The sequence below is a fragment of the Panthera tigris genome, chromosome D1, assembly GCF_018350195.1.
Source record: "Panthera tigris isolate Pti1 chromosome D1, P.tigris_Pti1_mat1.1, whole genome shotgun sequence".
Lineage (NCBI taxonomy): Eukaryota > Metazoa > Chordata > Mammalia > Carnivora > Felidae > Panthera > Panthera tigris.
In genome coordinates this window covers 23,198,586-23,222,087 of record NC_056669.1, presented here as the reverse complement: position 1 = coordinate 23,222,087, position 23,502 = coordinate 23,198,586, and the positions used below count along the sequence as shown (strand labels likewise).

At 55.4% G+C, this 23,502-nt stretch overlaps 1 protein-coding gene across 6 annotated transcripts in view; it reads right to left on the bottom strand.

The window, feature by feature from the left end:
- The window catches only part of ST3GAL4 (ST3 beta-galactoside alpha-2,3-sialyltransferase 4), a 32,514-nt gene extending 10,634 nt beyond the window's left edge, over positions 1-21,880 (bottom strand). For 2 of the 6 annotated variants that reach the window (XM_042959486.1, XM_042959487.1), the window contains exons 1-3: positions 21,705-21,880; positions 14,322-14,408; positions 13,042-13,110 (exon numbers count right to left, since the gene is read on the bottom strand). In XM_042959486.1, the coding sequence (XP_042815420.1) occupies positions 13,042-13,110; positions 14,322-14,374 (122 nt within the window). In that variant the 5' untranslated portion in view covers positions 14,375-14,408; positions 21,705-21,880. Of the gene's footprint in view, positions 1-11,774; positions 12,000-13,041; positions 13,111-14,321; positions 14,409-21,704 lie in introns of those variants that run through there. The other 4 variants (XM_007082700.3, XM_042959488.1, XM_015537724.2 and 1 more) reach the window with 4 other exon arrangements.
- Positions 21,881-23,502: the final 1,622 nt, after the last annotated feature.

The window sequence follows — 23,502 nt, the reverse complement described above, 5'->3', positions numbered from 1 at the left end:
ATAATTTTTAAAGTAAAGTATAATTAAGAGTATCTGGGTCCCACACCTAGGAATTCTCACTTAATGTGACTGGCCCAGCACTGGAATTTGTGCAAGCATTTCAGGTGATTCTAACCCGCAGCCAAGCGAAATTGCACCTGCATTCTTCTCAAAGATAGAACAAACAATCCTAAAATCTGTATGGAACCACAAAAGACCACGAAGAGCCAAAGTGATACTGAAAAAGAAACCAAAGCAGGAGGCATCACAATCCCAGACTTTAGCCTCTACTACAAAGCTGTCATCATCAAGACAGCATGGTATTGGCACAAAACAGACAAATAGACCAACGGAATAGAATACAGAACCCAGAATTGGACCCACAAATGTATGGCCAACTAATCTTTGACAAAGCAGGAAAGAGTATCCAATGGAAAAAAGACAGTCTTTTTAGCAAATGGTGCTGGGAGAACTGGACAGTAACATGCAGAAAAATGAAACTAGACCACTTTCTTACACCATACACAAAAATAAACTCAAAATGGATGAAAGACCTGAATGTGAGACAGGAAACCATCAAAACCCGAGAGGAGAAAGCAGGCAGCAACCTCTTTGACCTCAGCTGCAGCAATTTCTTACTTGACACATCTCCAAAGGCAAGGGAATTAAAAGCAAAAATGAACTACTGGGACCTCATCAAGATAAAAAGCTTCTGCACTACAAAGGAAACAATCAACAAAACTAAAAGGCAACTGATGGAATGGGAAAAGATACTTGCAAATGACATATCTGGTAAAGGGCTAGTATCTAAAATCTGTTAAAGAACTCACCAAACTCCACACCCGAAAAACAAATAATCCAGTGAAGAAATGGGCAGAAGACATGAATAGACACTTTTCCAAAGAAGACATCCAGATGGCCCACCGACGCATGAAACGATGCTCAACGTCCCTCATCATCAGGGAAATACAAATCAAAGCCACACTGAGATACCACCTCACACCGGTCAGAGTGGCTAAAATGAACAAATCAGGAGACTGTAACGCTGGAGAGGATGTGGAGAAACGGGAACCCTCGTGCACTGTTGATGGGAATGCAAACTGGTGCAGCCGCTCTGGAAAACAGTGTGAAGGTTCCTCAAAAAATTAAAAATAGATCTACCCTATGACCCAGCAATAGCACTGCTAGGAATTTACCCAAGGGATACAGGAGTGCTGACGCATAGGGGCACATGTACCCCAGTGTTTACAGCGGCGCTTTCAACAATAGGCAAATTACGGAAAGTGCCTAAATGTCCAACAACTGACGAATGGATAAAGAAGATGTGGTTTATGTATACAATGGAATACTACTTGGCAATGAGAAAAGAATGAAATCATGCCATCTGCAGCAACGTGGATGGAACTGGAGAGTATTAGGCTAAGTCAGTCAGAGAAAGACAGATATCATATGTTTTCACTCATATGTGGATCTTGAGAAACTTAACAGAAGACCATGGGGGAAGGGAAGGGGAGGAAAAAAACAGTTATAAATAGAGAGAGAGGGAGGCAAACCATAAGACACCCTTAAATACAGAAAACAAACTGAGGGTTGATGGGGCGTGGGGGAGAGGGGAAAGTGGGTGATGGGAAGGGAGGAGGGCACTGGTTGGGATGAGCACTAGGTATTGTATGGAAGCCAATTTGACAATAAATTATATTAAAATAAAAGGAACTACTGAGGAGGAGGAGGAGGAAGGGGGTGGGAGGAATAAGTGGGTGGGAGGAGGAGGAAGGAGGGAGGGGGGGAAGGCGGAGGAGGTAGGGGAGAGGAGGGGGAAGCGGAGGAGGAGGAGGAGGAGGAAGGGGAGGATAATGAGGATGTCCGAATGAATGACCAAAGCAGGCTGCTCAACCTTGATGTGTACATCCTGACTCAGTGGGTGTGGCTGGGTATGAATTCTAACTAACTCCCAGGTGGTGCCCTGCTGCTGGGCTAGGACCAGACGCTGTGTTGGAGAGCTCCACGCCAGGATCCTGAGAGCTCAGGACTTGATGAACCACACCCTCTCCTACCCTCTACTCCCTCTCAATCTTTCATGACCAGGATTCACTCCATTTCACTTCATCTCCTTTTGTATCAGTAGGTCACGACATCGGTGACCTGACTGGCACAAGGCCAGCACCTGAAAAATACGAAAATATATAGATGTCTACGTCCCCTTCTCCGAGATTGTTATTTAATTGGTTAAGGGCAGGGCACAGGCATTCCTAAACAAAACAAAACAAAACAAACCCCCACCTCCCTGGTGATTCTAACAGGAAGCCGGGATGAAAAATACCACATACCGAGCTCCACAGTAACTGAAAGACGCATACCCAGCCACCCTCCAGGCCCCACCTGGATGGAGGAGACCTTTGGCACCAGGAGGTGAGCACAGCTGACTAGTCCGGGTCCCCAGCAACAAGACAACTAGCCATCTTGGACCTCTTCCCCGGAAAGTCTGCACTGGTTTGTCTTTGTTCCCAAACTGTGCTAGTCTGTGTGAAGCAGACTGCCCGGTCTTTGAGCCTGCTCCAAGATCCCCAATCAGGGATTTCATCAGCCCACCCCTTCCCCTCGCTGGGCCAAGCCGAGGACCAGCAGCCCCGGACAATCCCAGAGCACAGGCTTCTTGGGCTAGCTGCTGCCTCAGGTCAACCGACAGCCTTCTCCCAGCAGCTGTCCCACATTACTGACCAGGCATGAGAAAAAGTCACAGTAGAGTACCTGGGTAGAACAGCGGGAATCTGATCCGCTCACATCCAACGTGCACCAGCCCCTACCACCAACTGCCAAGGAAACCAGCTCACCCAACCCACTAGACAAAGTGACCCCAGGGCAGGAAGGCCGTGTGCTCTTAAGATGCTTGGCCAAATAGCAGTGTCCCTTGGAGAGGTGAGGCTATGAGCACAGCCCCAGACATCACGAAAGGGCAGAACCAGGGGCACAGGGTGAAGAATTAAGGCCCCATGGAAGCAGCAACCGTGTCTCATGGTGCACAGACACTCACAGCCTGACACACAGCAGGTACCCAGCAGGTACTGTACCTGCTGACCCAGGAGGGACAGTATCCCCCTAAGGGCACAGCATGATGCCAGGCCCCTCGAGCCCTGGGGCCTATCAAAGGGATATGGTGTAATGTCCCTGAGAAGGGGTCCAGGAAGACCTGTGGGGGCAGAGGCACCGGCTCTGTTCTTACTGGTTCGCAGACCTTGAGCGAGTCATGTAATACACGTCCCTCAGTTCTAGAGGGAAAAATTGGAGCTACCTGCCTGCCACCTCTAGACTCACCTACCCCTCTTGTTCCCTCCTAATCCCTCCACCTGGACACCGATCCCCGCTCACCTTGCCAGTACTGTTCCCCATCAGTGGTCCCCTTTGCCCTTCTCTCCTTCACTCCTCTCTAATAAACATACTTAAATCTCCCTCCTCCCTCTTTGCCTCTACCTCCTCCTCCAGCTACCCCTGCGTCTGCCCCCTTACCTCCAGTGGTCACACTTCTGTATCTGTGCTATTTCCACTCACTCCTTCAGCCCTACACCACCACCCACGTTTTATGCGGAAATAGCTCCTGCGAAAGCCATCAGCGGCCTCGTAACTGTCCAACCTGAGGAAGGTCTGTCTTCACTCTCCCTCATACTCTGAAGCCTTTGATACAGTCCGCTGAAACCGCCTTCTTGGCTTCTGGGTCAAGAACTTCTCCACGTTTCCCTCCTAGCTCTGTGCCAGTCTGTTCTGACCCCACTTCAGTCAGGTGCTGGCGTTCCCCAGGGATCTATCCTTGACCCTCTGCTCTCCCCTGCCTGTTTTCACAGGACAAGTGCATTCACTATCAGACGACTGACCACTACTCCTACCCTGATGATCCAAACCCTTTGATTCCTCCCCAGATCCCATCCTACTATTTCTGGTTGTCTGCTGCACATCCTACCCAGATGATCATAAACGCTTCAAACTCCACATGCCCAAACTGGACCCGTTTCTCCCCACTCTCCGCTGCCCCCCCGCCCTGGCCCCACATCATCCTAAACTCGGCCTGCCAACATCTGCCTCCCCTCATGCCATCCCTACTGAACAGTTATTAATATGATTGATTCTACCCCAATTCCTCATCCCAACCAGTGCTCTCTGGGCTCCTAATGAACCGAATGCTCGGCATTGTGGGAGGCACTGGGCATGTGAGGCTTTAAAAAACCTGGCTGCGGCACGAAGGTCACATGGTCTAGAGCCTCAGAAACACTTTAGAATACAGTCCCTCCATGTCTTCTTGAGACACATGGAGTCTAGATCCCACCCCACCTTCCCTGCTTCCTAATTGGTCTCTGCCCAATTAGTCTTTCTACACTCAACCCCCTCCTTTGGAACTGCCAACATGGGATGTTTCTAAGAAATAACTTGGATCAAAGCACCCTCCTGCCTTAGTTGCTCCCATTCCTTAAATGAAAAGCCAAAGCTCCTTAGTGGCCACCAGGACCCTTCACCCTCGGGTCACACGCCCTGCAGGTGCACCTGCTATCCTCTTCCCAAGCACATCACCTCTTCTGCAGACTTCCCTCCGGTGGGACACTCTAAGCCCCTCCCCGCCCCATTCATTGGAACCACCTCACTCCAGTGTCATCTCAAAGGGCTCCTCCTCTATGAAATCTTTTCTGACATTTCTAAGCAATTGATGTTTCTCTTCCCACAAAATATCGTTTGTAACTTGCTTCTGGCACTTCACAGGTAATATAATTTCATATTATATAATTACTGCTCTTCCTGTTTTGCCCACTATCTTCTGACCTCTGAAATTGGAGGCTTGTTTATACCAAGAGTCTATCAGAGTGCCTGGATTACAGAAGATGCTGTATCACATAATATAATTTTATATTACATTATGTGTTTTGTATCTTACCCATGAGACTATGACTTCTGTGGTCTGGGACTTCATTATACTTTCAGACTCTATTATAGAGTTCAAAATGTAGCAGATGTTTTGTAAACATCCGACACACAAGTAATAAGATGAGATTAAACATGTGTTACATCCCTTATTAATTGCTAAAATGTATGGTGCATTTACCATGTGGGATATCAGGAGGGTTCCTACCCCAACGCCATTGCTTTGGGGACCGGAGAAGTCACTGTTGTGAGGGGCTGTGTTTAGCAACATCTTTGACCTCTACCCACCAGATGCCACTCCCCAGTAGGAGCCCCACTCCCCAGTTGTGACAACCACATTGTCTGCAGACATGACCGGATGTTGAGAACTAGTCTGCTAGACACTTTTAGGGGCTGTCCAAGTATGATCTCAACCCTAGGAGTTAAACACCATGACGACCTGCATCGCAGAGACAGGGACCCGATGTGCGGGAAGGGTCAGCAACTTGCCCAAGGGCGAAGGGCTAGTGAGAAGGACGGGGACTCAGGCTGCTTGGCTCTGGAGCCCACATACCCGACCCTCTACTGCCTCAAAAACTCTCCTGTGAAGGAATGGCTCCCTCGATTCCTTTACTTCCTGGAGCAAGTAAAGGAAGTCAGCCCTCTACCAGATCAAAGTCTTTCAAACGCTTACAGCAGCTACCAGCAGCCTTCCTTGCTCCTTCTCAGGCAGCTTCCTTATGAGACACAGTCTCTATTTGCCACCCACCCCCCTCCCCGTAGCCCGAGGCTCCTCTGGAAGCTCTCCAGCAGGCTTCCAATGCATACAACTGTATCCACAGGATTAGTACCGCCTTCCATCTGGACACCAGACTTCCATGAATGCTGGCTAAGACTGCGCTCACTTTCCTGCCACCACAACACGCCCGTGGCATGGGACTAAAATCCCTCAGCCAGGCCTCCTGAACTTGTGTGGCTACCCTTTTGAACCTAAGAGCAGATCTGTTCTCCACCTGCTCGTGCGCATTTCATCTTAGGAATCTGGGGTCACATTTCCACCCGTCAAAGTGAGTGAATCTCAGTGGTGTCAGCCAGCCCACCATGATTCCTCCCAGCTCGGAGTCCTCTGCTAATATTCCAGAGGGGACTCAAGCTGGACTATGAAGTCCACGTGACTTGATGCTGTTGCTCGGTAAGGCGAGATGACACACGCCATTGGGGTTCTGTGGGACTATACCCTACTTTAATCAGTCATTCTCGGGTGCAGATGGCTAAGTGCGTGCAATTCTCCAGAACAGATCAGTCACCTACAACACTTCTCAGCTCAAAAACGCTCCATGGGCTCCTTGTCTACCCAGAGAGACATGGGTTTGACATCTCTTCATTGATCTCTTTATTCACCTTCTCTACCTGCCATCGAGAGTTCCATGCACACCCAACATTTCCGATCCCCCTTCCCTGCTTGTAAAGATTCTGTTGTTGTTTTGTTTGCTGGTGTATCACCAATGTCTAGAATAGTGACCTGTACACAGTAGGCTCTCAATACAAATTCGCTCAATTCATAAATGGATCTATTGGTCGGGGACATCACTGGACCAAGAGAAGAGGAAGCAGCAACAGTGGGTCCGATACTCGCTTCATCCCCTCCGGCCCACCCCCTGGCTAGACACAGCCTGCAGACTGTGTCCTCTCCCCATCACTGAACAGCACAGCATGACCACGGCACGCCCAATGAGGAGTGAGGCCTGCCTTGGCCCCAGCTCATGTGAGACAGCCCAGGGCTGCGTAATTGACCAACTGCGTCAAGGCCCGTGAGTGGGCAGATGGGGGCATCTGTCTGGCCATCCAAGGTTGGAGGGAAAGGGGCCTGACAGGCTTCCCACTGAAGCACAGAAGGCTCTCTGTTCCCCACTCGTGGGGTCCACAGGCTGCCGCCCCCCCATCAGACACCCCAACCAGCCCAGCACTTGCAGCCTCCTGCACAGAAACACTGTATCATCCACTTTATCAGCTGCCAGTCACAAGACACCACGGGGAACCACTTGAAAATCATACTTCTGGTGTCTTTCTGGGTGGGGCAGAAGCTTTGAATTCCAGAAAGCTGAAGCTGTGGCAGGGTAGAGAATCAATGGTACAGACTCATAGCCAGGATTTAAAAAAGGAACAGTATGGTGTGGCTGTGGACCTGCCCCAGGTCCCAGGCAGGGGCTTAGGGTATGTTTCCTTCCCCAGACTTTTCACCCAGGAGCCGACGAATTTGGCCCCAAGATGCCAAGGCTAAAGGCACTACCGGAGTTGGGGCCTGAACTCAGCTCCCCACCAATCTGGCCAGTCCCCTTCCTCCTCTGGCCTCCAGATTCCTCTTCTGAAAACGGTGGATGGCACCAGCCCTGCCCCATCCCACATGTGGCTATGGAGTACTTGCAGTGTGGCTGGTTCACACTGAGTGTGTTGCAAGTGGAAAACATATGCGGTGAGGAAGACACTTGTTGGGATGAGCGCTGGGTGTTAGACATAGGGGATGAATCACTGGAATCCACTCCTGAAATCCTAATTGCACTACATGCGAACTAACTTGGATGTAAATTATAAATAAATACGTGAATACATCAATAAATAAAGTTATACTAACAATAAAAAAAAAAGAAAACATGCTGGATTTCAAAGACTTAGTACCAAAAAAAGTGAACTATCACCTTAAAAATCTATTTGATTGATCACACACTGAACTAATATTTTGGCTATCCTGGGTTAAAATAGTCAAAATTTATTTCACCTCCTTATTTTTGCTTTTTAAAAATGTAGCTAACTTAACATTAAAAAAAAATTTTTTTTAACATTTATTTATTATCGAGAGACAGAGAGAGACAGACTGTTAGCAGGGGAAGGGCAGAGAGAGAGGGAGACACAGAATCCGAAGCAGGCTCCAGGCTCTGAGCTGTCAGCACAGAGCCCGGCGTGGGGCTCGAACTCACACACCGCGAGATCACGACCTGAGCCGAAGTCGGACGCTTAACCGACTGAGCCACCCAGGCGCCCCTAACTTAACATTTTTAAAAATATGTTAATTTTCAGTAATCTCTATACTCAATGTGGGGCCCAAACTCACAACCCCGAGATCAAGAGTCACATGCTCTTGCAACTGAGCCAGCCAGGAACCCTAACTTAACCTCTTTTAAAATTTAAAATTACCTATGTGGCTTGAGTTTGTGGTCCCCACTGTTTTTTTGTTTTGTTTTGTTTTGTTTGAGAGTGAGAGAACATGGGGGAGGGGCAGAGAGAGAGAGAGAGAGAGAGAGACAGAGAGAATATCAAGCAGACCTGGATACGGGCTCAATCTCACAACCTTGGGCTCATGACCTGAGCCGAAATCAAGAGTCAAATGCTCAACTGGCTGAGACACCCAGGCGCCTGCCCCCAGTGCATTTCCACTGGACAGCACTGGACCAGGCAATCTCTGAGATCCTACTGGAAGCACCTGTAGAGCACATTAAGCTTCACACGCTTCCTGGACCCCAGCTCAGGAAGGCTAAATCAGAGTGTCTGAGATGCCTCCAGAGGGCCCTGGTCACTCTGACTGACAGTCACAGTGAGCACTGTCTCAAGGTCTCAAGAGTGTCAGAGTTGAGAAGACTCCACTCTTCCCCGGCATCCGTTCCCCTCTTCCTGGGCTGCCAGGGTTCTGGATGCGCAGCCACAGTTCAAGGTGACGTCGGCACCTGGCACACCAGCCCAATCTCCGCTCTGCCCACATCCGACGTCTTCCTGACCCTGGCAACTCGCCCCAGTGCCTGAGCAGAACTGGCCTCACGGCTACGCCTCGCACACCACACCCTCCCGGGGTCCATGCGGACGGCCGTGTTTGGGTTGGCAAGCGGGTCACATGGAACCGTCTTGCCAGAACCTTCGCTCCTCCTCAGGCCAAGAGCTGTGCCTGGGGCACTGGCCACCGGGCCTGAACCCTGCCTCTGCCACTTAGCATCCCTGAGCCTTGGTCTCCCCATCTGTAGAATGGAGGCCAAGAGCCCCTGCCACAAGTCCCACTGTGCTGGTTAACATAACATAGGAAAGACACATGGGAAACGCTCAGCGAATAGCAACTATTAGCCATACTCCTTCTTCATATGCTAAGTGAAATCCAAAAGCTGCGGCTGTGTGGAATGCGGGGTGGATTAAAACATCATTTTAAAAACGCTATTTTTTGGTGGGGCGCCTGGATGGTGCAGTCAGTGGAGTGTGCAGCCCTTGATCTCTGGGTTGTACTTAAAAATAAAAATCTTTAAAAAAATAATAAAAAATAAATGAAAAAAAACCACGATTTTTCACTCAGTCTGTTCTGCGACCGAAGGCAAAGAAATAAACACTGAACCTTACGTGATGCCCATGTGACTGTCCACCGAACAGAGAAAGTCCCCGATGACCCCTGGGCTTCCCCAGCACTTCCTAAACACACCCTCCCCTCCCCAAAGAGAAGAAGTTTAGCTTGCACGCCCCCTCCACACCTGACCCCCACTTGAGAATGGAGACAGGGCTAAAGATTCCCATCTGAGTCCTTGTCTTGGCAGGGGCTGACGGCAGGATAAATGGTGTGGGATCTGGAATCACAAGCCCAGACCTCCGTCCCTGGCTTCCCTTGTCCTGGCCACTCTCCCTTTCATGCTGCCCCTCAAGCCAGGGTCCCAGACTACCCAATCTAGGAGTCTCCTCCCGGCTCCCAGTCTTGCCTCCTCACTCCGTTTTGCTTCCTTTGTAGCAGTGACACCACGCTATTTCCTGTACCCCAAGAAAGCAGGGACTCCTTGTGGCCGACAGTATCTCTCGCACCAAATTTAATACATGTCACGTGGTAGGTAACTGACAAACACTGAAATGAACACATGTCTAAATGAACGAGCAAATGAACAGGACAAGCGTGGACAGAAAAGTGTCGTCAGATTAGAGCATCCCAGACCCTTATTTTGCAAAGACCTGAGCACACAAGGCGCTAGGAGCCTGCTAGAGGCTGGGTTCAGGGGCTGGCGGACGCACCAAGTGTCACAACTTTTGCCAAACACACGTGGCTGCGCTCACAAACATACCCTTATCACCAAGAAGGCGTGGTTTCTGCATCACCTTTGACTCACCTTAATCACCACCAGCTCCAGGGCTATTGGACCACACGATGAGCTGATGTCAACCAACAGACCTATCGAGATCCCAGGAGAGCCTCGAAGATGCCCTATTACCTCACATCCCCTTTATTTGTTCCCCAAGAGGGCTGGCCTAGGCTAAAACCTCAGCCACCCCTCCCTGCACCTCAAAGGACCTTTGGCATCCTGGAGGCAGAGGAGAGGTGTCTGGACACAAACCTGAGGTTCAATCCCACCTCTGCAGTCACAGGCCAGGCAGTCCTGAACAAGCTCCTGTATCTCTCAGGACCTCAGATTCCTCATCTGTGAAATTCAGGTCACAAGAGCAAGTTTTGGGAGGTGTGTGATCCTCGAAAGCCATCCTGAGATCGAAAAGCCTTAGTACGGGCCAGGCCGACACCATGGGAGGGGTCCACAACCACATCCATACTCCCCTCTCCTCCCAGCTGCTGTCTCCATGGCACAAACTACGAGGGCACACGCAGCTGCTCGGGCAGAGGGGGAGGAGCACTGCCACCCAGGCTCTGCCCTGCACGAAACCCAGGTCCTGTGTACTGGTCAGACTGGAGTTGCACTGTTGTCACGTGAGAAGCACGGGATAGGAGAGAGGGAGCAGGCCTCACTGCAGAAGCCACTGTCTCTGGGCATAGCATGTTCTAGAGAAGGTGCCCAGACCCCCGATCAGTCCCATCCCAAAGGCATAGAGATGGGCCCCCTCCCCTGAGCAGCGCCCCCTCTCCATAGCAGTTCCAGAAGCAGTACCCTCCTCACTTATTTCCAAAGTGATATTCCCTCTGCTGGTTCTCCCGTCTCGGGCAGGTACTCCCAAAGTCCTCAGGCAGGGACAGTGCAAGGCAATGAAAAACATTCTAGCTCTGACCCAAGAACGGTGGCTATCAGCACGGCTGTTTGGGAACATCTGGGAATAGCAGGGAAACAGCTCTCCCCTGTCTATCCAAGCTGTCCTGCCATGGTGGTTCTGGAACATGGAGGTTTCAGGAGGTCAACAGGGGGAGGACCCGCTCCTGAATTCCTATTAGGAGCCCAACCTAGTTAGGGGAGCTGAGGGTGGGGGTAGGGAAAAGAGGGAAGTGCCGTGTGGCAATGTAGCACCTGCGGTGGGGGCTCTAACTGAGAAATGAAACCAGGAAGAAGGAAAAGCAAGACCCCATTTCCTGCAGTAGCTGTCCCCAAGGAAGAGCGAAGCCAGCAAGGCCCTTTTAAGGTTTCACATCAGTTAAGACTTTCAATGAACTGACTCTCCTCCAAGTAAAAGGTTGATGAGGAGCTAAGGGGGTGGGGCGGCTAGCATTCTAGGTGCTGCTGGGGAAGGTGCAGACCTTCCAGGGCAAGCAGTGGTCCCTGGGGGCAGAGGCCAGAGCAGAGCAGGTGGGAATGCTGGCTGGAGGGCCGGCTGATGCTCAGGTTATCAAAGATGCCCCAGGACCACCTCTGCCCCTGGGGCTCCTCCACGGGGGACATGTCCAGCAAATCCGTCCGAATGCTCACAGCTCCATCCATAACCCAGAGCCAGGAGGCACCAGGGGGACACTCTGAAACCGTTCTCAAGCCCACCCTGCTCCGGTCCGTTCCGACCCTCCCGCGTCGAAAACCTCCAAAGGCATCTCTGTGCAAAAACACACCCGTCTCTGCTCACCCACAGGCACACCCCCAAACCAACCCTGGAAACATGCAGGAATGTAGTGACCCCTACACACACGTGCACACACCCCTCATTCCTTCTTCCCTGCCCACCCCACCCCACCCCACCCACCCCCAACGTACAGCTTCTGAGGTCTGCTGAGCCCCCTCCGCCAGGGCGCTCTCTTCCCCCATCCTGCGGCCCAGGGCATGGGCCACAGGGCTTCACCTTCAGCTCCCGCTCCAGCTCCAGCCCGGTTTGTTTGTCAGGCTGCAGGTCCCTGGAGCTATCAGCCAGGGAGCACTTCAAGAGTAGGGAGTGGCTAAGCCAGCCCTCTGGGGATCTCTTCACCTCTGAAAGTTGGGTAAAGAGAAACTCTGGACTTCTGGCCCTCGGCCTGGCCAAGCCCGGCTGCCAGCGACAGAGTCACACTCCTGTTATGCTCAGAGGTTCTTGGGGAGGTGGGCGCTGGGGGAGGGGGAGGGCTACAGGAAAGTGAACGACAGGAAGATACACAGCCTCAAAGGGATGTCCCCAGGGGGGCTAGGGAGTGTCCCAAGGCAGCGGGGGACCTCAGTCACACACGGGACAGAGGCAGCTGCCCCAGTGGAGGACAGCCCCACCCGGCACCCTCATAGTGCTCACTCACCATCCTCCTGGCCTGGTCTCTTTGCCCAGGCACCTAACCCTGATTCGTGTGAGAGGGGCCATCCTCCTGGCCCACCCGCCCACAAATCGGGAAACTCCTAAGCCCTCTCCTAGCCATCCCCCTTCCCCAAGCAGACCTTTCTGTCTCAAGCCCTGAGGCATTAGCAATTGCAGGAGCATCCCAGCACCCAGACCTGGGGCAGGTGGTGGGAGGCAAGCCACAGGCTGGTCAGGGCCTGGGGACTGAGGATTCCAGAGTCTAGGGCTCGTTCAGCAGGTTTGGGCCTCGCCCACACCATCTCTCCGCAGAGTTATGGCTCAGTTTCTATAGGATACTTCCTGGGCAGACACCTTAAAATCGAAACAAGGGAGGTGCTAGGGGTCAAGCCAAGTGCCAGAACCGGGAGAATCTGGGGCCTCGCCAGCAGCTCCTCCCCCCTCTGTTGTTTTCAGGTTAGAAGAATACAGCCCTGTTAATCCACTGCAGCCTGGGGACAAGCACTACCCTTTAGGGCCAAATGGAATCCAGAGGCTCTTTTCAAGGAAGCCTGGTGCCAGAAAAGGACTGGGGGAAACTGAGGCACAGGGAATAAAACCTGAGAAAACTCAGGAGACGATGCCGTCACCGGGGCCCTGGCCCTACTGGTCCTCCTGCCCTCTTCCCAGTGTCTGTTTGCTCCTGCCTAGGACCTGGCAGGATCAGGGCCCTGGGACAAGGTACCTCCCACCCCCGAAAGCACCCCCAAAGCCTGGCCAGCTCACCTGGCCTTCCCGGCTGTCAGTCCAGCTGTTCCGGAAAGAGAACATTTTCTTCCCACTCTATTTGGACAGCTGCAGGGACAGTGATGGCAAGAAGAGAAGGTCTGATTACTGAGGGAGGGGACAGTGCAGGGACAGGGCCACAGGGCCTCCGACGGGGTGGCCCGAGGGTCTGGAGCTGGGGGGAGGTCCCGGATGGGAGACTGGGCCAGGGACCTAGGTGGGGCCTTGAGCAGCCCAACAGGGTACAGGGAATGGCTGCCATCCAGAGGGTAGCAAGAGGGGCTTCTAGAGCCAGGCCTGGGACCTGGAGTCATGAATAGACACCCGAGAGCAAGGGAGGAGAATGACTCCCTTCTTTATGAAAGCACTCAGCTACAGGGTGGGGCTAAGGATGGCCCTCCGGCCCAGCCCTGAACCCTTCCTCCCAGGCAGATCCCCAGCAGATCCAGGGCTGGTGGGTGGGATGCAAGGAGGGGAAGACAAGGCAGCTACAGGACAAAAGTCAGAAGACCCAGAAATCCAGCTCCTTCCCAATCAGGAGGCCGGAAGTAGAACTGTAGGGCCAAGATGCACACTTTTCCTCCTCTCTCTGCTTCCCGACGGTCTCTCTCTCTCACTCCCCTGCCCCTCCTCCCGGTCCCTGTCCCCTTTCCAACCATCATGTCCTGGTGTCTCCCTGTCCCCATCTCCACCTCCCCCCATCGCCTCCCTCCCCCCCCCCCGCCCCCCACCCTCGGGTTATGTAAGGGGCCTGAGAACAACACAGAGGGAGCTTTGTTGTCAAACCAAATCCATACGGAGCCGGAATCGGCCAACGCAGCTGTTCCCCATTCCCTCCGCCTTGGCAGAGTTGAGATGCTGGGCAGGAAGCCCCCACACGCCTCCATTTTGGGAGGTGGGGGGCAAACGCTGGCCCTAGGGCCCCCGGGCAGCCAAACGGGTGGCCAGAGATCAGTCACCATTGCGTGGGACCACAGCAGGGGACCAGCCGGCTCCCAAGACAGAAGGGAGTCCCAGTGCAAAGCCAAGGTCACACAGACCACAGAGAGGAGAGCGCCAGGCTAGAAGCAGGCCTGGATAGTGGCAGGCCTAGAAGGCGGGGGGGGGGGGGGGGGAGAGGACACAACCTCCCACAGGCCCACCCGTGTTCTTGTCCACACATGGATGCATGCCTATGCTCTCTCTCTCCCACACAACCCACGGACACGCTCATGCACACACAGCGCACGCGCGCATGAACACACACATGGGCCCAAGCACAACACGCCGTGTGTGCTCACCTGGAAGGTGTCTGAATGGAAATGTCCTCCCTGCTCTGGCCAGCCTCCTCCATCCCAGCAGGTACCTCTGGAGAAAGAGCTGGAGCTCTGGAGAGAGGAGGGCGGGGGGCAGAGGTCAGAAGCCAGAGAAGCTCCACCACCAGGCTCTTCTTTGCCGACCCTCAGGCTCCAGGACAAGGTCCCACTTTCCTTACCAGGACGGTGTCCAGGAAGGGGGGGACGGGGGGCGGGGCAGGGAGCTGAGTGGAGGTTTACTTTGAGTTTACTTTGGGCTGGCACCGTCCCTTCACCAAGCTCAGGGGCTGGAAGAGCCATCTCACTAGAAAATGCTGGAGCTGCCAAGAACAGCAGGCTCTCCTGAGCCTCCACAGCCCAGCAGGGCACCTCCCCGGCCACCGGAAGTCCGGCTGCCAGTGTCAGGACAAGTTGGATGTTGAGGCAAGGGGGGTGAGGACCCCGGGGGAAAGAACAGATGTCAGACACGAAGGGAGAGGGAGGAAAAGGGAAGAAAGGAAGGCAGAAAACGGTCAACAAAAGACAGGAAAAGACAGGACCCAGGAGCGGACCAGAGGAGAGTGGGGGGACAGTGAGTGTGGCGAGAAGGGCCCAACAGCCCAGGAGGACGGGCTCCCCCTCTCTCTGAACGCACTCTCCCCAGCCAGGCCTTGGCTAAGCCCCTGGGAGGACAGAGCCAGTCTGGGAGAAGCAGGACAGAAGTGGACATTTCCAGGGGTGTCCTAGTCCACCAGCTCCTCCGCCAGCCACGCCCCGGGGATTTCAGCCTCCCCCGTCCTGGGTCTTTGGGGCCTGGAGAACAGAAAGCCCGAATAACGTCAGGACCTCAGAGACAGGGATGAGACAGAGGCAGAGGTGGACGGAGGGGCAGAGAGAGCGGGGGTCACTCCTGAGACAGTCTCCTTCCTACCTGTGGGGAGAGACGCTCTGTGACCTCCAAGGGCAAGTTACTAAAACAACAACAATAAAAAAACAACAACACCCCAGCGAGTTACTTTTCTGAGTCTCAGCTCCCTCATTTGCAAAAGCAAACAGTTACTGTGAGGCCATCGTGTGGCAGCACGGTGCCAGGTGCTGGGGACACCAGGGTAAGGCAGTCGCAATCCTGCCCTATGGTGACCTCTGAGGCCTCTGCCAGCTTGTTTACCTCATTTCGTTTCACAAACCTGTGAGGTGGGGCAGATACTATTAGCCCAATTAACAGATGTGCTGATGGAGAACGAATAATGGCCACGGCTCTGCCTGAGGTCACAGACCTGGGGAGCAGACAGAGAGGAGACCAAGGATGCCATCCGGCTCCTGCCCGGCCGCCTGCCCCTGGCTGCTGGGCCGGCAGGGAGACACCTGTCAGTGTCTGGGCCCCACCTGGAACCACAGAAAACACAGCAGCCAGCATTTGCAGAGTGCTGGATTCCACGCACTGGGATGTCACTAGAAACGCTCTCTCGTTCAGAAGTGTGAGCTCCTCGGGGGAAACCGAGGCTCTGTGTCGGGCCCACGGCTGGGCAGCCGGGAAAGGAGTCAAGCCGTGGCTCCCTGTACCACACCACCGTCCCTGTACAACGTGGCCAGCCTGGGAGCTGAGGGGAGCGGGGTGCACAGGGGGAGGTGGCAGTGTGCTGGGTGGCCGGGGAGGCTTCCGAGAGCACAGCCTCGGGCTGGATGCCCACGGACACTTGCAATTTAGGAAGACGGCTACCGAGGGCACCCGGGCCATACCCGGGGGACCGGCCAGAGCAAAGGCCAGGAGGTGAGAACACACATGGCGTGCTCCTGGGAAAATAAAAAGTCTTAATGTGGCTGGATGGGGGCTTTCAAATAAAACTCTTTAGAGCCAAGAAACCCTCTGTCCTACTTTCAAAGGGAATTTTATGTGGAAACCCAATATGGAGAAAGAAGAGAAGTGTAGTTGTTTGGGTAGAAGCAAGAACAGGGGTGAACCGTGCCTCCCGAGAGGACACCTGAGAGAGGCTCCTTAGGGCCAGTCTGTGCAAGGTCTTAAAGTTTGGGCTGAGGAGGTGAAACAGGAACAGGGAGGGGACCCACTGAGCCCAGGGCAGGTAGAAGGAGGGGCCTGCTCTCCTCAGGGGGGCAGAAGCCTGCCCATCCTTACCTGGGGCTCCTGCCTGCCTCCCGGGTGCCCAGAGAGACCCCCGGCGGAGGGGGAGACCCCAGGCGGCCAGGCCCTTCTCTGACCAACAACTCACCTGTCTGCTCACTGCCTTTGCCCCAAGAAAAGGAGGAAGGAAAAACAGGAACGCAGTGAAGACGAAGTCAGAAAAGCCAAGCTGTGTCTTCCTTTCATTTATCAAACAAATATTTACTGAGCACTTGTTATTTGCTAGACATCATTCCAGGCATGAAGAATATAGCAGTAAACAAGACAGACAAGTTCCGGGAGCTTTACACTAAAATCCTAAAATCTCAGCGAGAAAATGCCTTAAAAGTTTTCAGATCTGCTCCACACCACAAACGTGCTCCTGCTATGCCCACATCTCCTTTGGCCTGTCCCCGTCAAGGTCACCAGTCAATGCGTACGCATCTTCCACGATAGGGAACGTGTCCCCTCCACAGGCAGGAGCATGCTCCAAAGCCTCCAGATGGCCACACCAGAAGACCCCCACTGGTGTCCCTCCCCACCCAGCCTAGGCAGAGCCTGAGGCAAGGGAGTCAACAGAGCGTCAAAGGCACTGTTAGAATGTGCAGGTTTTATTCTATATCAACACAAAATATAAGGATTCCTTGCTAGTTCTGCTGATTCTGAGTCAATGGCCTGGGACCAAGGGAAATGAGTCAGCCCCGTTCTCACCTGCCCAGAGCTCCCGGGCCCCTCAGCCTCTGCCACCGTGACTGCCCTGTTCGCTTCCCTCCCAGGACCCCCCAGCAGTCGTCCCCAGAGCGTGCCCGCGCTGGTGCCCACTTCTCTCCTGCCGTCGCTTCCAGCCAGGCCTCCCTCCTCCTGACCTGTGCACCTGCAAAGGGCAGAGGGGACTGTGGAAGCTGCGAGGCAGAAGGGGAAGCTCACCACTAGGACCTCTCCAGGCCGGGGCCAGGCCAGGGCGGGTGTCAAGCAAGGACCCTGGAGCAAAGGTGCTCCTGTCTGGCAGGAATGTGGGGATGCCAGTCCCCGGAGCAGCCGCCTTGGCCCAGATCCCCCTGTTCGGACCTGTAGGGCCCCTCCCCATCTCCACGTGTGGCCCCGGTTGCCGGATGAGGCCTTGCAGCCCTGTGGGCGGCAGCTGGGGGAGCCGCTGCATTTCCAAAGGAATAGGAGCCGGCAGGCGGGCCAGATGGAAGCAATTAGGGGGGAAGCAGGAGAGGTGGGGGCTAGGAGGGGCTGGGAGGGCCAGCGGTGGGGAGGGAGGGTGGAGAGGGAGAGAGGACAGCCCCGCCCTGCCCTGCGGACCACAGGGGGCTGACAAGCAAAGTGCCTGCACTCACAGGAAGGGGGCCACATGGGCAAATGGGCAGGGCGAGATGTGGGGTGCGCAAGGGCTCTGGCTGGGAATCAGGAGGCGGAGGCTGTGGTCGGCCTTAGTCACTGATACACTGTGGCCCTGAGCAAAGCCCTTCACACCTCTGAGACTCTTCAGCCATCACAGGAAAGGGGAGGAGGAGCTTGGGGGAGCAGTGCTGGACTCAGCTGGAAAGTGCAGGTTTCCCAAACAGGACTAGATACAAAGTCTCCGCTCAGCTGCTCCCCGAGCAGTGTGACCGTGGCCATGCAGCTTACACTTCTCCAGGCTCCGGTTCTTCGTTTATAAATGGGCTGAGAGAAAGGGTTGTGTGAGGCTTACGTGATTTAAATAAGTGTATAGCGCACCTTTTTTTTTTTTTTCTTGTAAGTTTACTGGGCCAGGCTTTTAAAAAGTGCTTGATTGACAAATGGTAACTACTTTTGTTATCTGCTAAGTCTTTTTTATTCTAAGGAGGTCTTTACAGAGGCTGCAAGGGCAGAGGACACAGGAAAGGTGGGGGGCATGGGTGGGGAGCATTGCAGCAGCCCCCTGGATCCCACACCCTGGAGGAGGGGTGGGATCCAAGGCAGGAACAACAGTGTGTGGGCCCAGCACTCTGCAAAGCGGTCCCTGTCCTCTCCAGCCATCACCACCCTCCCCACCCCACACAGCAAAGCAAGAGCCTGGAGCCGCTGAGCCACTCGGCTGGGCTTCGGAGGGAAGCTCCAGGCAGGAGGAAGGGACTATCCTATAACAGCTCCTCTGGGCTTCCAGAGCCAGGCCTTCTCCCGCTCAGGGCCCAGGTAGACACGGAGGGCTTCACCTAGGCCCGCACCTCCCCTCAGCCCCAGCAGCAGCATCTCTTCCCTGCTGGGCAGAAGCCAGGGCCTCGGATTCTAGAGTAGTCACACCCTCTTTCTACAGGCAGCTTTGCAGGGGGCAGGGTGGGCAGAGATAGTGAGATAGTGCCAGGAGCCGCCTGTCTGCTGGTCCCAGGCAAGGGGCCAAGACCAGAAGAAAACCTGCAGTTCTGGACACCGATGGCCCTCACACCCTGAAAAGCAAGCGACCCCACACGACCCCTTGGCAGAGTTCAGCCCCTGCTGGGCTCAAGGGGTACCCATCAGGGGCCCCAGGGGAACTGGCTGGGGTCCAGGCGTCACATACAGCTACATTCAACCACTTCCTCCATCTGTAGCACAAATAGTGTCTCACACACACACACACACACACACACACACACAGGGAATGTGGTAGAGGTCAGGGGTGCTTCTGAGGCCAGGGGTGGCCAGCAGCATACCCAGGGTCCCTCAGAACACGCATATGCAGAAGTGCTGAGCATTCTGGGAAGGGGGCAACCAAGGAGAGATGGGGGAACAAGTGACTACAGCTCCAAAACCTGCCTAGCCTAGTTGTTTTGTCAAGGCAACCAAAAGTTTCAGATCAAGGTCCCAGGTCTTGAGAAGGAAGGAGGGCCCTGGGGGTCAGGGAAACAGCAGCTGCCTGCCACAGGGGAAATGTCTAACCAGAGGGCAGCTAAGGAGTCCGCAGGGAGGGAGCAAGTGCTCTCCTTTTCCTGAGGGCCCTCCCCTCACTACCTGACCACCCCCACCCTCCAGAGCCCAGGGCCCATCTCCAGGGATTCGGGAGCTCAACTGGGCTCTGGTGCCTGCCTTGATCTCAATCTGTAGACCTGACCCTCAGACTCTAGAATGTTCTGTGACACTGATCTGGAGGGTCGTATTCAGGAGGCTGAGCCTCTCCCTCTCCTGTGAGCTGGAACCATTTTGTATTATTCTAAGATACAGTGACCCCTTCGCCAAGACAGAGGATGTAAACTTTTGAGCCATTTTGAGAGGAGGAATTCATAGCTCCACTGGGACAGCCTCTCTGAGGCGAGACCCATAGAATGTGCCCAGATAGGGCCCGAGGGGGGACCCAATGCAGGGCAGAGGCCAGGCCAGGGTAGAGTCACTATGGGATGACCACAGGTTAAGCTAGAACAGAGAAAGGGGGTCCAACTTCTCTGCTCCTGCTGGTGAGGGTGGTAGTGGTGTGGGGGGGGGGCGGCCTTCCAAGATCTGTTACAATTCCAGAAAGGATCAGATTCTTGGTTCTACCCGGAAAACTGGATCCTAAAAGGGCTGAGAGGGTGGAGGGGACAAAAAACTCTGTTTCTGAGGAGTGGGAAGTGCTTTGGGTAGAGAAGGAGGTGAGGGAGGAAAGAGAAGACAGCCCAGAAGACACGGCCGGCCTCCATGGCCGGGGTCTCTGCTCTCAGAAAAGGGGGTCCCTGTTGTCTTGAGCAGTAACCCACACCTGAGCTACAGAAGCCCTCTTAGCCCACAGTCCAAGCAGACGATTCCTACTTTCCCTTCCTACATTCTTTCAGCTATGCTCCCCTCCTAACCCCTCAACTTGGACTGGTCGGTGGAGGACTGGCCCCAACTCCTGCCTCTCCTACAACTGCTTGATGAAACCCAGGACCCACGGGACAGCCTAAGATCTCCCACTCAGCCTAACAATGCTGAGGGACAGGGCACAGAGAGGGTTTAGAGTGGAGACAGGAGCAGAGCAAGGTCAGAGGGTATGCCCAGACCAGCTTCCAGCAAAGAGAAAAATCCCCCACGAGGTAATTTCCAGGTCCCAATAGCTGGCGCCTCCCAACCTCTCTGGAATTATGGGGCAGCTTTGCAGAGTAAGTGTGGCAGAAACATCACTAACAGCACTTACATACCTCTTCCTCTGTGCAGGCAGCTTTCAAAGCACTTAGCACATATCAACACATTTAAAATCGCCCTGGCAAATGCCAGGGCCAGGGCCCGGCAGAGGACGCAGCTCGGGAAAGAGCAGTATTGGTCTGTGCCCCTAGTGACACCCTAGCCCCTACCAGGCCCGTTCCCAAGGTTCTACAAAGAATAAGTCAGCCTGAACTTGGCTTCAACGCTGTGCCTCCCTCCAGTGGTGGAAAGCAAGGCTTCCCTGAGAAGCCAGTGGGGGTGCCAGCCTGTGGGTGGTCATGAGGTCAGACAAGCACAGTTGAGCACCTGAACGCTGCCTACACGCCCCCTCCCCCCTGTCTTCCAGCAGCAGCCCCCCAAGCCAGGCCCTCAGGACGTGTGAAGCAGCAGAAGTACATGAGGCCTTAGATGGCCCAGACGGAGCTTCCCCCCCAAGACTGGAAATGGAGGGGGCAGCACTGGGCGGACATGTTGGCAACCCTGGGCCGGCCAGGAGGTCCCTGCCAGCAGGGGCCCCAGGGAGGCACCCGGGGCAGACAGCTGAGCCCAGGGGTCCTGTCGCACCCTGGGGCCCCACCCTCACCGCAAACCCACCCCTTCCCACTGCCCACCACCCAGCAGCTCGGAGGCACCGTGGCTTAGGCCCAAAGGCCCCCCACAAGGTGGACCTGGTATCCCGGGCACTGCCAGCCTGCAGCCAGCAACCCCCACCTTCGGGCTCTGCTGGGCGACCTTGCGAGTCCTGCCCACAGATGGACCCAGCAAAGCCTGTCACCTCTAGCAAAGCCAGCCCACCCGATCTTCTGGACTCGATGGGGGCAGTGCTGCGAGAAACCCTGGCTCAGAGGATGCTGAAGGTGGGGACGCCTCTTCAGCCCGGGCGCAGGGGTGGGGGCTAGAAAGTTTCCGGAGAAGAGAACCATCCCGTTGGCTCACTCCGAGGGAGAGAGGAGCACCGGCTTCCCGCGAAAATCTGGTCCAGAGAAAGGGATCCCGGGGCTGCGGCCGCCCCACCCGGGCCGGCCCCGCGCTGCGCCCACGTGCCGGGCCGACCACCTCCCCGGCCGCCGCGGCGCGGGGCCGGGGGCCCGGCAGCCGGGCCCTAGCGGCGCTCCCGCCCTCCCTCCCCCCGCCGCGGGCCCCACGGGGACCGGCCGCCGCGTACTCACCCTCGCGGGTGGAGCGGGGCGGGGCACGACACTTTCGCGCACAGCTCCGATCCGCTAGGCGCACGGGCTGGCGGCGCGGCGCTGGCGCTGCGGCTCCGCTCCACCGGGTCCCTGTCCCGGGCGCGGGGCCGGCCTGGGAGCGGGCAAGTCCGCCTGCGGGGAGGCGGGGGCCCGGGCCCGGGCCCGGGCGGGGGGCGGGGAAGGGGCCGGACACGCTTGCGCACACGGCCGGGGAGCCGACTCCGGGGAGCGGGCGGGCTGGAGGAGGAAGGGCGGGGAGGAGAAGGAAGAGCTGGGGCGCTGCCGCGCGCGGGCGGGGCCGACGCCCGCCGGCCGGGGACTGTGTGGGAGCAGCGGAGGCCACGGAGGGGAGGGGAGGGGAGGGGAGGGGGGGGGAGGGCGGCGGGACCGGGGGCGGGGGAGGGGGCCGGGGCGCGGAGGGGCGGAAGGGGAGGCCGGATGGGGTGAGGGTAGAGCCCGGCGGGCGCTGCCTCCGTGTGAGTGGCGCCAGGCTGGATGTGCCCAGCGCAGCCTCCGCACACCCTCCTGGGAACAATGAGACCCAACAAAGGGTTCTCGGCTCTCCCACGTGGTGAACAGCGTCCTTCCCTCATTGGGGAAAGTGAGGCACGGAAGAGGGAGGGCCTTGCTCCGGGAGCCTCCCCCCCTTCCCCCAGGGCACAGCGGTGAGGTGCCCTGGACCGAGACCTGGGCCTTTCTCTGCCCTAGTCTGCACCTGCAGCTCCCACACTGCTCTCTGCACCCCTCTTCTGCACACCTATTTTGGCCTTGAGAAAGCCTCTCAGTTTCTGTTCCTTACTGAAGGCGTCAGGCATCCTGTCGCCATCAGGCTCCTGACCCTACTTGGTTGGGCTCAGACATCCCCCATCAAACCTGGAAACAGCAGTCCAGAAGTCACCGCCAGGACAACCCCCAGCCCCCAGCCCCCGAGGCACTCCTTTTCCTAGGTGAGTGGTATTTACCCAGCCCCCAGTGTGAACAGCCTGGTGCCTGAGGCTCCAGGAGCTCCAGGGAAAGTCTAAGACCCAGTCCCTGTCTCCAAGAAGCTTACCATCCAGCCAGGGAGAGAAAGCTTACAAAGGACTTCTGTTCAAGAAGAAGGCAAGAAAGGATGTGACTAAGTGTCAGGGCATGAGTCACTGAGGGTAAATGCAAAGGGGGTTCAGAGAAGTGCCAACTCCAGGTTCACTGCAGATGAAACTGAAGGGCTTATCTGTTGAGAACAGGTGCCTCGGGCTGCTCGGCTCTGCAGGAGCAAAGTGGAGAAGGCTTGGGTTAACAGAGGCGGCCTCCAAGTTCTTCCACAAGGCCTCCAAGTTCTTCCACAAGTGACCGTTCTGTCCTAAATCACACCTTGCACAAAGGTGTTTTTTTCCTGCGTTTCCCCATTGTCTAACATCATTACGTTTGAATGGTGCCTTTGGCTTGGTCAGGCAAGCATTCATTCAACAGCTACTTACTGCACGTCAGCTCCAGGCCTGGAGCTAACCTAGGTGGAAGGAAGCCAGTGACTAAAGCCCTTGCCCTGAGCAAGTCCAGGGGACAGGGGGCTCTCCTTTTACACATAGGAAAACTGGTCCAAAGAGAGTGAGCAACCACCAGAAGCACCTGGGTAAGTCTGGCCAAGCTGACCTGAGAATCTGCCCAGTTCTAAACTTTGCTAACTCTTTGATGGACGAGATCTAAACACAGTTTGCTGTTCTTGCTGTGAACCATGTAAACTTCGCTCTGCCAGAGACTAGAACTGAAGGGCCTGCTCTCACTCCTGGAGACCTGA